The sequence below is a fragment of the Budorcas taxicolor genome, chromosome 16 (assembly GCF_023091745.1).
Source record: "Budorcas taxicolor isolate Tak-1 chromosome 16, Takin1.1, whole genome shotgun sequence".
Lineage (NCBI taxonomy): Eukaryota > Metazoa > Chordata > Mammalia > Artiodactyla > Bovidae > Budorcas > Budorcas taxicolor.
This window is the reverse complement of record NC_068925.1, coordinates 29499205-29516992: the sequence shown is the minus strand read 5'-3', so window position 1 is coordinate 29516992 and position 17788 is coordinate 29499205. Positions and strand designations below refer to the sequence as shown.

Sequence of the window (17788 nt, the reverse complement as noted above, 5' to 3'; positions counted from 1 at the left end):
GTACCATTTTTATAAAATTAAGGATTCATTCAAAAAGTCTAGAGGCTTTTTTTTGGAGAAGGCAATGGCACCCCACTCCAGTACTCTTACCTGGAAAATCCCATGGACGGAGGAGCCTGGTGGGCTGCAGTCCATGGGGTCGCTGAGGGTCAGACACGACTGAGCGACTTCACTTCCACTTTTCACTTTCACGCATTGGAGAAGGAAGTGGCAACCCACTCCAGTGTTCTTGCCTGGAGAATCCCAGGGATGGGGGAGCCTGGTGGGCTGCCGTCTATGGGATTGCACAGAGTCGGATCCGACTAAAGTGACTTAGCAGCAGCAGAGGCTTTTTTACTTCACTTGTTGCAGTCAGTTTTTTTTCCCTTAATTGCCACATGTCAGACACCTGCCAGGCCAAAAAGAAGCGAAAGATGAAGTCATCCTAAGCACAAGAAATGCATGATTCAGCTTGGATGCTGAGACACACACACAAGTGAAAAGTTAATGTTTCATAACCACATGTTGAATATTAAAAAATGTATCACGGAGACGGAGATTGTATAGTTGGGAGTCACCTGGATCATCCTTGTAGGAGAAAATGACATTTTGCCTTGCCTTGAAGAGTATTTCGCTTGGCTGGAAGTAGAGAAAGGAGTGCTTTTTCAAAAGGAAGTGGGTATGGCATGGGCAGAGATGGGGAGTTGGAGCTGGAAGAGACTAGGAGACATCACTTCCCCTGCCTCTTCTTTAGTGACAGTGTTCTTACGACCATCCCCTGCCTGTCCAGTTGTCCTTCAGGAGTCCCCTCTTTTCCCCTACTCTGGAGGTATCTCTTGGATGTGTTTCTGATTCTGTCTGTCGTGGACATCCTCATCTGATTATCTGACGTCCACTGGCTCAGTCTGTGGTGGTCAGTGAGAGAGTGTGTTAGCTGTGAGAATACAGAAGAAGTATTGGTTGACTGGTTGGTGGACAAGGAGTAAAGCAAGATGAATGGTGACTTTGTTTCACTAGATGACTGAAGGCAGCAGAAATCCGGAACATAAGTGCTTCAGGCTTGAGTTGAGAGTTTAGTTTTGCATACGTGCACGTCCATAGGCCAGTTGAGGGGGCACAGTACAACTCAGCAGTTTTTCAAGCTAAAATTCTGCACAACTTAGACTTGATTGTCCTATGGCCCAAGTTTGTTCTTCCATGAGAGGCTTCCGCTCCGGATTTCACCTAGTTGTCTAGTGAGGCCAGTGACAGCATCAGCCAGGCAGCCCAGGTTAGCAAAAACAGTTTAGAGCTTCGCTTTTCAGAACACAGTCAACTGAAAGCTCAGAGAAACCTAATTTTATTTAACTGGAATTGTCTGCTAAGTCCTGACAATTGGTTGTTTGAAAATCAAGGAAGTACAGTAGAATGAGATGAATCTGAAATATATTTTGAGTTGCTTGAATTTTTTGCCAAGAGGGCTGTTTGAATTTAGATTAAATGTAGAAGTACATGAACACATTAAAGATTCTTTTTATTTGTTTTATCATTGGCACTGAAAATAGTTTAAAAGAGTGTATAGTTCGTACTCTCCCATTCTAATAAATTTAAGCTGTCCTTATTAATTTAAAATAATTCCTATATTTTCATTGTAATTAATCAAAATTATCCTACCCTTATTATCCTATTTTTATTATAGAAACTTTTTTACCATCTGGTGTTTAGAATTACAGTATTATAAATTTAACAATCTTAAGTTCTTCGCAGAGAAAGTTGTCACACTTAGTTGCTTAGTAATTTCTTTTCATTTTGGGATCTGAAATTATACAAATTAGAATCCTAACTCTGGGAGCATATAGGATATTTAACATAAGTTCTTTAATTTTTAAAGAACCGACAAGAAAACCTTGGGAAAGAACAAACACAATGAATGGCAGCAAGTCACCTGTTATTTCCAGGTAATCAATTTTTTTTCTAAGTTTTATATTACAGTTGTATCTAAGAAGAAATTAACATCTGCATTTTTATCGGTCTGAATTCTACCATATGCTTATTATTATCACCCAGGTTGTCTGAAATTTCTAGATAGCTTTTATTCCTCCCAGTACTTATATTTTGAAAAAATTCAAAACAACGACAGAAAATTGAAAGAATAGTATAGCAAACATCCATGTATCCATCACCTAGATTCACCAGTTATTAACATTTTGCCAACATTGGCTTGAACGCTTGTCTACACATCCACACTTTTTTCCCTCTGAATAGTTGGAAAGCAGTTTGCAAATATATATTGCTTCAGCCCTAATACTTGAGCATTTTTCTTAAGAAACAGGACATTCTCCTGTATAACCTCAATATCATTATTACTGTCAATAAATAACATTGAACTTTTGAAAGAGGCATAATGCTTCAAACTGAAAAGCGCTGGAGAGAAAAGGCTATAGTGTTTAAGAGAGAACAGAATACAACCTAAAATTTTGACTTTATAAAGTAGAAAGGTTTATTTTTCAGCTGAAACTTCTAATTATAGTTGAGTGAAGAAAGACAATGCCCAGGGACAAGACTAGTTAATTCATGTTCCTACAAGTGGCTGTGTGTCGCATAGTCAAGGAAATCCAGTATGCCTTAGGCAGGTATACTTTGCTGTCATACCTAACTTTATATTGTAGATCTTAAACACAGATGAAACATTTTCTTGGTTTATGAGACAGTTTAAAGGACTCATATTTTTCCAAAAGAAAAGTATGTGTCTTGAGACAGAAAAGTTTTTTTTGCCTTTTGTTTCTGAGCTGTTCGCCTTATTTTTGCCTCATGAAAAAGCAGACTTAACATCTAATTATAGAAGCCTAATTGTAAAAAATACAAAAATAGACCTTATATTATCACAGGTCTGTGTACATGAGCTTCAGTCTAAATTTGGATTGGTTTTTTTGTGTGGTTCTTTCTGTTGGTGCGAAAGATTTGGTGATGACATAGTTAATTAAATTTCACAAAGAAACTGGGCCTTTTTGAATGTATAAAAGCTTTCAGTTTCTCCGTCACTGAAAGATGAATATATTTGACTGGAATTGCTTTTGGTAAACATGTTTCTTCAGTAGAGTGGAAAAACTGCATTTGTGTTCCCAGATACCTAATTGATGTGGCCTTCTAATGTATCTCTAGTAGTAGTTACAGATTTTCTTCAGTAGCACTGTACAACACCCAGTTTATCAAGTACTGTGCATATCAGAACAGACCTGTGATGTGTCGTGTCCTTTGAAGTTGCAGATTGTAACGGGGAGGAATGCCTTCTCTTTGTCACTACTTTCATCCCTGCCTCGTTGATAGGGATGCCATAGTGAGCTTGCCTAAAGCTAAGCTTAAATTCATGGCAAAAGTTCTATCGTAGACGGGACATGGAAAAACTTCTCCAGGTGGAATGTATGTGTGCCTTGTTCTGGTTGGGTTCAGTTAATAAAGGAAAGAATATTCTTTCACAGACTCTTCAGACTTCTAAAGAAAGTTTAATAAATGTTCTAAGCATCACTATTTTAAAAATATTTTGTATAGATTAATCAAATATGGGTTCTTATTATACAGTAGTGTATTGTAATCATGTTCTAATTCTGGTAGATGGTTTTCCTCTCTTTTCCCAGAGTGAACTTTCTAAAATGCCCAATTAAAGAACTGTATTGCTTTTCTTCCTAAATTACTCCCCTCATTCCTTCTGAAAACAAGTATATTGGCCTTTTTTTTTTTTTCTGCTTTTATTTAAGCATACTTTATCCTTGCACAGTACTGAAAGTATAAATACGCAGTGTCAAAATTATGTTAATGATAAGATGGATTAATATCCTGTAATATATATGGTGTATTAAGTGAAGATGTCAGACAGTGGAATAAAAGCAAGAATGTTGACCTATGGCTGATTCATGTGAGGTTTGACAGAAAACAACAGAATTCTGTAAAGCAATTATCCTTTAATAAAAAAAAATAAATTAGAAAAAAAGCTCTAAATCATGACTGGAACGTACATTGGAAAGTTTATGAATTCTTCCCATGGCATTTATTGGGAGCTTACAGATCTTGTATTCAAGATGGGAAAAAGTTCTTTACATGCCTCCTCAGAAGAGCTAATTTTGTATACTTCAAGCTATAGTGATTTTTACTGTGCTTTTTATTTGAGTCTGTAGTTTTATTTATATTCACTCTAATAGAAATGTCCTGTGTTTTGATACTTGTTGAATTTTTACGTAAGTAGGTTTTACAGTATGTAAAAGTAGCCACTACATAATGATTTTTTAAAAGAATTCTCTGTAATTATCACGTAAACAGGGTCCTCACATAACTAGACTTAGTCTCCAAATAATCTTTTCTTTTTTTACAATTATTTTAAAGCTAATGGACTCCTTTAGTTCTTCTGTTTGCTATAACTAAAAACCTGTAAAACAGTAACAAAATGAGAATTATTTTTAAGAGTTCTATTGTGTATTCCTTTAAATGGTTTTTCCCCTTCATAGACGGGATTCTCCAAGGAAAAATCAGATTGTTTTTGACAACAGGTCCTATGATTCATTACACAGGTATCATCCTGATGTGACTTTGTGATTTGAGACTTTTAAATAACATTTTCAGGATAGGGCTGAGCTTTTTCTACATGGATTGGTAATCACCACAAAGGAGAAATGGCGATAACGTAAATCTTTCGTATTAAGCTGTATCTAAAACACTCTTTTAGAAAAAATTCTGCGTGACTTTAGTGAGAAAAATTAATAGTATTCATTTCCCTGCCATCAGTTGATATATGGATTATGATAAATATAAATGGTCAACATACCTGAAATACGAGAATGAGAATCGAAGTCTACATGTATCGAGAGTGTCTAGCTTTTGCATTTTATTTTAAAAGCCATTCTTTTTATAAGACAAGGCTTTAAAAAGTTGAACAGAAGATCCTGTACTCTGTCACTGGAAGACAGGACAGTATTAGAGCCACAGTGAATAGCCATTGTGAATAATTTATTATTTGAGGAAAATCTCTGTTTCCTCCATACTTTGCAGTAAATTGAGTATCTTTAACAACCTAACATCTAATATCCTTGAGCAGATTATTTGTTTTCTAGGATGAGTCCTGTTGTACCATTTTTTAATTAAGAAAACTTAGGATATGAACCATGTATTTCTTTCTTAATTAAAAAACTTGACAATTTCTTAAGATCCTCAAGTGCTTAAGCTATATTTAGAATTAATTTGGCAGAACAGGGACTTAAATAGTTGCAGTATAGTTATTTTATAGGCAGTATCTAGAGGCAGCACTCTCGTTATGAAGTAATAAAAATCCCCCTTTTTTGTTATCAATTATGGTGAAAACCTTAATGTTAGAAATAACTGAGATATTATACTCATGTTACTATATGCATCTGTTTTTTAAAATACACATCAAGTCTACTGGGAGCATAAATAGTATACAGGAGGTTGTCTTTGGTAGTGAGTAAGGAGTTCTGTAATCAGACTCTATTCGACCACATTGTTTGTTATTAGCTACAGTTATTTTCATGCCATTGATGATTAAAATATTTGTCAAGTTCATTTTGTTAGCCAGTTAAATTTGCATAAAGTATTTATAATACAGTAGTGAAATAGTTCTTCCTGCTTTTTTTGAGGTGGTTTAATTGTTTTGTCCAAAGACTTATTTAGAAAATTCACTAACACATAGAAAAATAGCATTTAACGATGAGATTTTCTGTTGTAAATCTTTCCAGTTTGCAGCTTTCATACATAGTATCCCCCTGAGATAATGTTGTTGATAAACCTTTTTTTAAAAAGTGGTGATTACGTCTTTCCTTAAGTATGAAAAGTTCCCCCCTTTAGTTAATCATCATGGTGATGGTGGTGGTGGTGGCGGTCGGTGGTGGTGGTGGATTGCATGTTAGCATGAATTAAATTATTTACAAATTGCATGTTTCCATGATTTTTTTTTATTATATAACAATAATTTCCTGGATTGTTTAATAAATATGGATATATTTATAACATACTCCCCAGTTAAGTAACAGACTATTGTTATTCACATGAATTTCAAGGATATTCATTATGTAAGTTTAGTAAAAGAAACCAAAACTGTGTGTACGAATTAAATGTGAAATGTAAAAGAAAAGCAGAATAAATAATAATTTACTTCTGGAGAGCAGGAACAGGCAGTATGGGTAAATGAAATGCATAAAAGTCAATGTTTATGATACTTACTGTATAGACCAGACTCTGCAGTGCAGTGTGACTTGCACACTGTGGATCTCAGTGCATCTTAAATGACTATGGAATTAAGTCACCTCCTCAACAAGGTGAAAAGGTATACTGTCTCAAGAGGAAAGGAAGTATGTCATATAAATCTTATCCAGCACAGGGCCTAGCTCAGTGCCTCTTGATTGAAATTTTATGAGTTATTATTTTTCTTGTATATAAACATAGCAGCAGATATGTAGTAAAATTGGTTGACTTTTTTCACAACAATCTTTTAAGCTGTCATATGTTTCATATAAACCTAAATGACTCAAGATTTCATCTTCACACACAGTGCCTATGGGTTTGAAGTGTAATGTGCCTTATAAGAATTGTAAGTTTGAAAAAGTTATGCCTGTGAAGTCTTGGTTCAGATTTCTCACATTGGTATTCTGCAAAGTTGGAAATACATGGCCTACTTGTTTTCTTTTGCATTGATTTGTGACCCTTAAAAAGTGGCCATTTAATATACACTAAAAGCTGAAAATGAAGTAGCATTCAGTTAAAATTCTAAATTTTCCCACTTAGTATTTTCTCTTGCCAGAATTGGAGAGGGAGTCACGATTGACTGACTTGATTTTGAAACTTTTTGCTTAAAATATGGCTAATCCTTAAGACTTATTTCTTCATGTAAAATTTTTTAACAGAAGCTCAACTTTTGAAAATGTAATAGTAATTGACAGTCTGCTTCTGTCTCCTTACCCTCCCCCCTTTTTTTAAACAAAGTAAGTTTGTGGAAGTAGTTAGATGACCATTCAGAGAGCATCTTTATAAAAACTTCATTGGGAAATAGCCACAAAGCCAATTGGATAGGAACAGACATTTTTAAATTTTTAATAACTTATTTTTAACTTAATAATCATATTTCCAAGATGCTTACTTATTTTGATACTTGATATGGAATAGAACACATACAAAGAAATCATACTCATTAAGCAGTTCCTCCTCCTGCCACCGGAAACCAAGGCATATAATTTGAAAATTGATTTATACAGAGTGAAATAGTCTGGTCTTTATCATTTCGCTCTTATTGGTTTGCCACATATTTAGATAGCTTACAGTTTCAAAAGGAGAGAACAAGATTGTGTTACTTGGGCTGGGTCGCTGCAGCTGGCCTCCCGTCTGTCCTGGTCATGATGCCACCTGTTACCCTGCCACCCTCCTCGTGCCCAAAGGGCATTGTCTTCTACTCTTTACTGGAAAAGTTTTGTCATGTTATCAACTTTTTCTAATTTCTTTATAAGTACTGATAAAAAAACAAAAAATAGTTTTGTACATCCTAATTATTTTTGTACATCTGCAACTATTAAGATAATTAACTCTTTAACACATGTTTTAAGAAATGTACTATAATCTGGTGTTGGGTTGATAAGTTTGCAATTACTAATGAACTCATTAAATATGCTAAGCATTACTTACCTGTCCTGAAAATTTCATTTGTCCAGACCAAAATCTGCGCCTTCGTCACAGCCCAGTGCCAATGGAGTCCAGACGGAGGGACTGGACTATGACAGGCTGAAGCAGGTAGGTGCCCAGCAGCCGCTGCCCTTTATTTGTACTTGTTCTTTTTAAAAATAATCCCATGTACATATATTTGACAGGTGGTGAATGTATTCGAAAAGAATATAGACTTGATATTTTTGTAGAAATTAAACAGTAGCATTCATGCTGTATTACTTCCTTCAGATCCTCAGGTTTTGGTTCATCAGTTTTCATAAAGTGCCAGCAGTGGTAGAGGGTAGGGACAGTGGTTTAATGTAATAGGATAAACGTTAAATGTAAGTGCATGGTGTACAGTTGTTCAAGAGAAAAAATTGGCTTGCACTCAGCATTGGCCAAAACAGACCCACCAAGTCTGGTTTTAGCAAGAATGTAAGGAAGAAGAGTACTCTCACATATTTCTGTGAAAGGAAGCAGTTTGGGGGAAAAAATCAGTAAGAAAAAGATATTGTTTGTATTTTAGATACAGTATGCATTGTGTTTAACACCTATATACACAGAAAAAAATGGAAGGAGTAATAGGAAATTTTGGAACCTTGAACTGTTTTACTTCTAAAAGAGGTAAAAAATTTTAAATGATAGTGTTTTAAAAGATTGGAAAAGGAAGGCTGAAGACGTCTTAGTGAAACAGCTATCAGTTTTGTAGACCTGATAGTTATGCCTGTAATGAACAATTTAATCTTTGTCTTCTTATCCTGCACTTCAGAATAGCCTGTAAAGATAACAGTGGTACTGATCACTATAACAGGCATTTACCGACTGTCTGGCAGACCTCAGTGTTACGCATTTGCTAGGTTATTAGCGTGACATTGTCTCCTAATCCTGGTAGTAGTCAGATAACGTAGTGTCTGTACTCGAATTGTGCACATCAGAGGTTCAGAGAATTTGAATTTACTCAGTCCCATAGTCAGGATCAGAATCCTGTCTTTATCTTCAGAGCCCGCTTTCCCCATTCCGTCACTCATTTTTTAAAATATCAGCAGTTTGAGTGGGGCTTAAAAGAGTACCAATAATGGTGCAGTATAATGAGTTCAAAGTAAAAGTTAAATAGGAATTAAAGCAACAAATAGTAACAGTTTCAGATCAACCTTTTATACTACAAAGCTGTTTGAACAGTTCAGTTGAGTTACCTAATTTGAAAAGCATGTGGTCATTGATAAACAAGCTTGTTTCCCGTGTGTTAAACATGGCTTTCTTTTCTTGAAAAATATCTTGAAATGGAGCACTTGCACACAATTAAAATATGGTCAGTTCTTGACTGTCTGAAGTAGGGGACTTGAGAGGAATAGATTTGATTTTAGGACTGATTTTAAATTAATTTGAAAAAGAATATCTATTAGTTCTGTGCCTCAGTTTCCTCACTGGAAAATGGAGGAAATAAACTAATTGATGATAATTTTCAACCTTATTTTAAACATGAAAAGGTTTTTTTTAAAGATAAGCCTTAAACATAGAGCTATTTAATTTTACCTAAGGTGTGCACAGTGCTAAAGAAAGTCATAGAATTTGATAATCCTTCCAAAGGATAGTTGTTTTTCACCCATTAAAATTATCAACTTATTAGCCCTTTTAGCATTCATGTTGCTGCTGCTACTGCTGCTAAGTTGCTTCAGTCGTGTCCGACTCTGTGCGACCCTATAGATGGCAGCCCACCAGGCTCCCCTGTCCCTGGGATTCTCTAGGCAAGAACACTGGAGTGGGTTGCCATTTCCTTCTCCAATGCATGAAAGTGAAAAGTGAAAGTGAAGTCGCTCAGTCATGTCCGACTCTTCGCGACCCCATGGACTGCAGCCTACCAGGCTCCTCCGTCCATGGGATTTTCCAGGCAAGAGTTACTGGAGTGGGGTGCCATTGCCTTCTCTAAGCGTTCATGTTACACAATCTTAAGTTTTTAACTAGAGGGTGTATCCATTATTTCAAGTTGAACTTTATAAATAGAAATTTTGCAAAATAAGTAAAGACAGAGTGGTTATCATTGAGGAAAGAGGGTCTAGAGCATCACGATTAAATAGAAATATCAGGCTGGCCAAAAAGTTTGTTCAGTTCAGTCACTTGGTCATGTCCAACTCTTTGTGACCCTATGGACTTCAGAATGCCAGGCTTCCTTGTCCATCACCAACTCCTAGAGCTTTCTCAGACTCATGTCCATCGAGTTGGTGATGCCATCCAACCATATCATCCTCTGTCATCCCCTTCTCCTCCTGCCTTCAGCCTTTTCCAGCATCAGAGTCTTTTCCAGTGAGTCAGTTCTTCACATCAGGTGGCCAAAGTATTGGAATATCAGCTTCACCATCAGTCCTTCCAGTGAATACCCAGGACTGATTTCCTTTAGGATGGGCTGGTTGGATCTTCTTGCAGTCCAAGGGACTCTCAAGAGTCTTCTCCAACACCACAGTTCAAAAGCATCAATTCTTCGGTGCTCAGCTTTCTTTATAGTCCAACTGTCACATCCATACATGACTGCTGGAAAGACCATATCCTTGACTAGATGGACCTTTGTTGGCAAAGTAATGTCTCTTCTTTTTAATATGCTGTCTATGTTGGTCATAACTTTTCTTCCAAGGAGCAAGCGTTTTTTAATTTCATGGCTGCAGTCACCATCTGCAGTGATTTTGGAGCTCAAAGAAATAAAGTCTGTCACTGTTTCCACTGTTTCCCCATCTATTTCCCATGAAGTGATGGGACTGGATGCCATGATCTTATTAGTTTTCTGAATGCTGAGTTTTAAGCCAGCTTTTTCACTCTCTTTCACCTTCATCTAGAGGCTCTTTAGTTCTTCTTTGCTTTATGCCATAAGGGTGTTGTCATCTGCTTATCTGAGGTTATTTATATTTCTGCCAGCAATTTTGATTCCACCTTATGCTTCATCCAGCCTATCATTTCTCATGATGTACTCTGCATATAAATTAAATAAGCAGGATGACAATATACAGCCTTGACATACTCCCTTACCTAATTTGGAACCAGTCTGTTGTTCCATGTCCAGTTCTAACTGTTGCTTCCTGACCTGCATACAGATTTCTCAAGAGGCAGGTCAAGTGGTCTGGTATTCCCATCTCTTTCAGAATTTTCCACAGTTTGTGGTGATCCACAAGTCAAAGGCTTTGGCATAGTCAATAAAGCAGAGGTATATGTTTTTCTGGAACTCTCTCGCTTTTTTGATGATCCAACGGATGTTAGCAATTTGATCTCTGGTTCCTCTGCCTTTTCTAAATCCAGCTTAAACTACTGGAAGTTCATGGTTCATGTACTGTTGAAGCCTGACTTGGAGAATATTGAGCATTACTTTGCTAGCGTGTGAGATGAGTGCAATTGTGCAGTAGTGTGAGCATTCTTTGGCATTGCCTTTCTTTGGGACTGGAGTGAAAACTGACTTTTTCTGGTCCTGTGGCCACTGCTGAGTTTTCCAAATTTGCTGGCATATTGAATGCAGCACTTCCACAGCATGACCTTTTAGGATTTGAAACAGCTCAACTGGAATTCCATCACCTCCACTAGCTTTGTTCATAGTGATGCTTCCTAAGACTCACTTGACTTCTCGTTCCAGGATATCTGGCTCTAGGTGAGTGATCACACCATTGTGGTTATCTGGGTCATGAATATCTTTTTTGAATAGTTCTTCTGTGTATTCTTGCCACCTCTTCTTAATCTTCTGCTTTTGTTAGGTGCATACCATTTCTGCCCTTTATTGTGCCCATTTTTGCATGAAATGTTCCATTGGTATCACTCTGATTTTCTTGAAGAGATTTCTAGTCTTTCTCATTCTGTTGTTTTCCTCTATTTCTTTGCATTGATCACTGAGGAAGGCTTTCTTATCTTGCCTTGCTGGTCTTTGGAGCTCTGCATTCACATGGCTATATCTTGCCTTTTCTCCTTTGCCTTTCATTTCTCTTCTTTTCTCAGACAGCCATTTTGCTCTTTTGCATTTCTCTTTCTTGGAGATGGTCTTGATCACACTCTCCTGTACAATGTTTACAGTTCTTCAGACACTCTGCCTATCAGGTCTAATCCCTTGAATCTATTTATCATTTCCACTCTGTAATCATAAGAGATTTGATTTAGATCATATCTGAATGGTCTAGTGGTTTTCCCTACTTTCTTCAGTTTAAGTCTGAATTTGGCAATAAGGAGTTCATGATCTGAGCCAGATGCTCCTGGTCTTGTTTTTGCTGACTGTATAGAGCTTCTCCACCTTTGGTTGCAAAGAATATAATCAGTCTGATTTCAGTATTGACCATCTGGTGATGTCCATGTGTAGAGTCTTCTCTTGTGTTGTTGGAAGAGGGTGTTTGCTATGACCAGTGCATTCTCTTGGCAAAACACTGTTAGCCTTTGACCTGCTTCATTTTGTACTCCAAGGCTGAATTTGCCTGTTACTCCAGGTATTTCTGGACTTCCTACTTTTGCATTCCGGTCCCCTCTAATGAAAGGGACATCTCTTTTGGGTGTTAGTTCTAGAAGGTCTTGTAGGTCTTTATGAAAGTGAAAATGTTATCGAACCGTTCAACTTCAGCTTCTTCAGCATTATCGGTCAGGGCATAGACTTGGAGTACTGTGATATTGAATGGTTTGCCTTGGAAACCAACAGAGATCATCCTGTCATTTTTGAGATTGCACCCAAGTACTGCATTTCGGACTTTTTGTTGACTGATGGCTACTCCATTTCTTCTAAGAGATTCTTGCCCACAGTAGCAGATATAATGGTCATCTGAGTTAAATTCAGCCATTCCAGTCCATTTTAGTTCACTGATTCCTAAAATGTCAATATTCACTCTTGCCATCTCCTGTTTGACCACTTCCAATTTGCCTTGATTCGTGGACCTAACACTCCAGGTTCCTATGCAGTATTGCTCTTTACAGCATGAGACCTTGCTTCTATCACCAGTCACATCCACAGCTAGATGATGTTTTTGCTCGGCTCTGTCTCTTCATTCTTTCTGGAGTTATTTCTGCACTGATCTCCCGTAGCATATTAGGCACCTACTGACCTGGGGAGTTCATCTTTCAATGTCCTATCTTTTTGCCTTTTCATACTGTTCATGGGGTTCTTAAGGAAAGAATACTGAAGTGGTTTGCCATTCCCTTCTCCAGTGGACCTTGTTTTGTCAGAAATCTCGACCACGACCCGTCTGTCTTGGGTGGCCCTACATGGCATGGCTCATAGTTTCATTGAGTTAGACAAGGCCATGGATCAGATTGGTTAGTTTGTTAGGGTTTTTCCAAATGAACTTTTTGACCAACTCTACGTAACATGGGTCACATACTTTAAATTTTTAGCAGGTGCACTAAATAATAGAGAAATAGGTGACATTCACTTTAATATATTTATTTAACCTGATGTAGCCAGAGGAATATTTCAGTATATAATCAGTATGTTTAAATTACTGATTAGTTATTTTACTTTACTTTCTTCATAGTAATCTTTGAAATCTGGTGTCTAACGTTTACAGTGCATCTCACCTCAGACTTGCCACGTTTCAAGAGCTCAGTAGCTATGTGTGACCGGTCTTCTGTCTTCAGACTGTGTATGTCCAGCAGGGTCCCATCCTCCTCCTTCCCACCTGTTAGGGCAGCCCCCGAGGGCCCTCCAGGGGAATCCTTGATTCCGTGAAGTTTAGTTTGACAGCTTTGGTGATTTGTAAGCAGTCCCCATACTTTAGACCAGATGACAGATTGCCCAGGAGCTGATTGTCCAGTTTGTGTCTTCTTCCTTGAAACTTGTTTATGGATTGCCTCTTAGCTCTCAAAAGATTAAACCAAAGCTCTTATGTTTTATAGGGATTATCTGAATCATAGCTTTAACGGCATGACCGGGTAATTATTTTTTAGGTTTAGAAAACCTTCTGCTTCATATTTTGCTAAGCTAGAATAAGCAAGATTGGGAAGAGAAGACTATTAAAACACAATTTACCAAAGTTGATCTTCTAAGTCATAAATTACGAATCTGGAAACAAAAGACAGAGCTAACATTTTATACATTGGTAAAATTTTATATAAGCAAGAATCTTTATTTATTTTCTGTATTTCTGATGTTTTTCTCTAATATTTTAGGACATTTTAGATGAAATGAGAAAAGAATTAACTAAGCTAAAAGAAGAGCTCATTGATGGTGAGTGTCTGAACAAATTTGCTACTCTTATAATGTTTAATAATACCCATTTTAAAGAAAATGAAGATAAAAAATACCTAGTTTGTTACTTGAGGGCATAAAACAATTACTTTTCCATATTATCCTGCCCTTTACCTGGCTTCAGATGCCAAAGAGAGGGTTTCTCTCCTTCAGATAATGGAAATTATTTGTGAAAACAGGTAAACAAAATTCCTCTTAAGTTTCCGGTATTGAGTAGTTTTAGATGGAAAACTAAGTAAACTGCTCTTTCTCTAGGTTACTCCTTTTCATCCATCCCATCCCACTGAACTCTTGTTTTGAGCCCAAAGAATCAGTGTTTTCATTTTGTGTACAAAATGGAGAGAATGTATAAATATATATAAATTGTTGTTATTGTAAAAATAAGAACATAGATTTCTTCAATGAAAAATGCACAGTTAGTATATCTTTGTATTACTGTGAGTTTGAATGCAGTCATTAAGATTTCTTGAGACTGAATCACCCATTTATATTACCTTACCATTATATTTACTTTTAATACTTTTCCTTTTCCTACCAGCAATCAGGCAGGAACTGAGCAAGTCAAATACTGCGTAGAGAAACAAACTAAGAGAGAGAGGACTTTAATCTGGAAAAAAAAAGAAAATAAAAATCTGCAAAGAACAACTGTTAGCAACAACAAAACCCTTACATTTTGTGAGCTGTAAGAAGAAAATGGAGACACACAGTCGGAAGGAGGGAAAAACCAACATACTTTGAAAGCCTTCAAACATTATTACTCCGGTGGATAAGCTATTTCCCTCCCAGTTTGCTGCTTTTTTCTGACCTTTACAACAGGATGGAAGAGAGTCGTATAGGAGTTCCTGTATCAGTTATGCAGAAAATAACTAAACCCGTCAGGCAAGATCACCGTACATTGAAAATATTTTCATGTCAAGAGACAATTGCACATTTTCCACAGTCCATTGCTAAAATAAAGAGGAAAAAGGCTTGAGAAGTTTTTTTTTCAGAGAATGCTGATGAAGAATTTAGCAAGTGATGCTATTGTATTGTAAATGTTTCTCTCAGGTTTGTCTTCCTATCATATTTGATATTCCATGGATAATTGAAGTCAGCCCCGTGTAGGTTAAGATCATAAAATGTGGAACAAATGGAATTGTATGTGCTTTCAAAAGGTGACATTTATAAGAAAGTGTCCTAAAAATGATTTGTCCAGAGTGAGGAATTTTAGAATGATAGGAGGTCTCTCGAGTTTAGCCTTCACGCAATTTTGTAGATTCAAACATAAAATTCATCCAGAATTTAAAGATTTAGATGCCTTCCTAAATTGTTACAATGCTTTACCAAATCTATGACTCCTACATAACACAAACCAGTGGTCAAATGTAAAACAATATATTGTAGATTTACTGTAGGTTTTCAACCTTTTTTAGATTTATGCATGTGGACATTTTTATAATGTAACTACAAACCACCACAAAAATTAGCTTTTTTAATTGCAGACTGTAATGCATGTTAAACTAATATGTAGTGGCCTTTTCAAGGCCTAGTCCCAGGGAAAACATTTTGTAGAGTATAGGGAGTGGGAGGAGGGGAAGGAATAATTTTTTATTTAAAGTTAATTTCTGCACTATCTTTTTTCTCAGTTATCTGCATGAATAATGATGAGGAATATTTTGTGACTTTAATTGGTAAATATGTTAACAGAACCGAGTACTTAATCTTTTACATCATGTCTTCAGCTGTTTGTATTTTAATTCAGTAACTTCAGTGGTCTGAAACATGATTCTGAGCTTCACATGAATTCTGTCTTACTGTGGAATTCAAACGTTCAATCCCTGAATCTGGCAGTTATTGTTACCTAGGTGCCCTGTAGTTACCCAGGTGTTCAGGTACACATTCCTGACTTCAGAGCTGCTTTCAGACTTTTACGTTGAAATACTAGAAAAGTAACAACGATGGCAGCGAGTAAGGTCACAGAAATCATCGGATAAAGGGAAAAACGACGAGGGGCCCTGCATAATTTTCTTTTAATAAACAAAGTGAGACTTAGGTGGTAGGAAGGAGGAGCTAGATGTCTGCTTACCACCACGTGCGTGTGCGTGTTCGTGTGGGCACTCACGTGTGTGTGTGTGTGTGTGTGTGTGTGTGTGATGCACTCCCTTTTCTTTGAAACTTCTAAGAATAAAATAGGGGAGCAATCCTGTATGTTACAATGATAGCTTTTTTGAAAATCTAGGAAATCAGAAATTCTCCAGGCTCTCCATCTTGGTTTATGCTTGAGTTATTATGTGCCATATTTGCTTTGAAATCTTTGATTATCTGTAGTTTTACTAAAATTTTGAAGAAATAATCCACTGTTGTCTGCTTTCTGGATTTCTTAATCTACCTTCATAAGACAGAGCTTGTTGATAGCATAGTTTTCTAAATGCAGGTTTGCAGCCATCACCACTTCAAAGAGGTTTGAATGAGGAAATTTTTTTTTTCCTTATTAAAACAGTTCTTGTTTCTGTAGAAACTTCATTTTTAGATTAATCTGTGATGGATGAGCTATCATAATTCTAATATGCAGTTCTTTTTCTATCAGCTATTCATTGTCATCCACCAGGAAAGACATTAAAGATGCAGCAAGCTTAGAGTACTACTTTCTTAAAGAAATAGGAGGCATTTCCATCTTTATTACCGTACTTTTGGTTATGCAAACACTTTGGTGATATAAATGTTTTATGTCCCCCATAAATCTGGTCAGAAACCATTTTTGATTTTGTTGATTAAGTTAAACAGTAGGATAGAGTACTGGGTACAAGTGGTCCAAAGTAAGATAAAAGGCTACGCTAAAAATGCTAGATCTTGAGGAAGAAACTGGCTTATGCACTAAGCGTTTTGTGCCTTGGTCTAAATATTAACATGTCTGTGTAAAATGACAAAAAGAACCAGTGTTGAATCACGTTTTATTTCCTGTCACTCTGCTTTATCCCAGACTGCTAAATGTGTTCTTTCCAAGAAGTTTGGTTGAATTACTGTATACATTTACTGTCCTGTGTGACAGTTTTGTCATTGTTAGAGATTTCAGTAATTAAAGTGGGAAACAGAAGCTTAGGTTATTTTCCTTATCAAAACTCTGTTCCTGGAGCCATGTTATTATGATGGCTTTCGTGCTCTTGTACATTGGATGTCTTAAGCTGAGTGCAGTTTAGGGGATCCTTTCTAATTACAGGAAGGTACTTCTTTCCTTTAACACTGTGATCTGACCTGGGACAAATCTGTACTACACACTATGTAAATGGCTAACAAGTCAACTGCAAACCGACTGAATGTACAAACCTTAGTGCTGGTGCTGAAATCTCTTCAGAATAGTCATCATGATCTCAAAGTTTGTTTCAGAATTTGCAAGCATCAAGTGTCAATCAAAACTGAAGATGAAACACTAATGAATGTTGAATTCTCATGCTTTAGGTGTACTTCCTTTATAGCGTTTTTGTTTCTCTGCTGTTTTTACCATACTGTTCCATTTAAATTTCCTACACGCTAACTTCGTTTGTGCGATTGAAATAAAATTGCAGTATATACATGTTTCTTGTTTGTGACACTTAGATAATCTGACATAATCTGTTGGTTCTAAATAAGTTGCTTTGAATGTAAAAAACACTCTTTAAAATCCATGGCTTCACTACTTAAAGTTTACATATCACGACACTATTCTTTAAAGATTTCATAAGTCATAAATACTAAATAATGTATACAAAGGGAATATGTGATCATGTATCTACTTTTTGCTTGAAATAGCTGTTGGGTGTTCCCTGTTTGTTCTTATTTTCTCTTGGCCCAGCTTGGTATGGTGTCTTATAGGCAAGAGAATGATACGTGTTTAAGTTTACTCCATTTTGTTCTACAGCAGAGATACATTAAGCTCATTGATGGCAGTTAAAATTTTTCTTAATATAGTTTGCAGCCTAAAGGACA

At 36.5% G+C, this 17788-nt stretch overlaps 1 protein-coding gene across 8 annotated transcripts in view; it reads left to right on the top strand.

Moving 5' to 3' along the window:
- ENAH (ENAH actin regulator) overlaps window positions 1-17396 on the top strand; it is a 155386-nt gene extending 137990 nt beyond the window's left edge. For 5 of the 8 annotated variants that reach the window (XM_052653474.1, XM_052653478.1, XM_052653473.1 and 2 more), the window contains 5 exons: window positions 1850-1916; window positions 4458-4520; window positions 7662-7740; window positions 13768-13825; window positions 14385-17396. In XM_052653474.1, coding sequence (XP_052509434.1) covers window positions 1850-1916; window positions 4458-4520; window positions 7662-7740; window positions 13768-13825; window positions 14385-14422 — 305 coding nt within the window. In that variant the 3' untranslated portion in view covers window positions 14423-17396. The remainder of the gene's footprint in view (window positions 1-1849; window positions 1917-4457; window positions 4521-7661; window positions 7741-13767; window positions 13826-14384) is intronic. The other 3 variants (XM_052653480.1, XM_052653479.1, XM_052653475.1) reach the window with 1 other exon arrangement.
- Window positions 17397-17788: the final 392 nt, after the last annotated feature.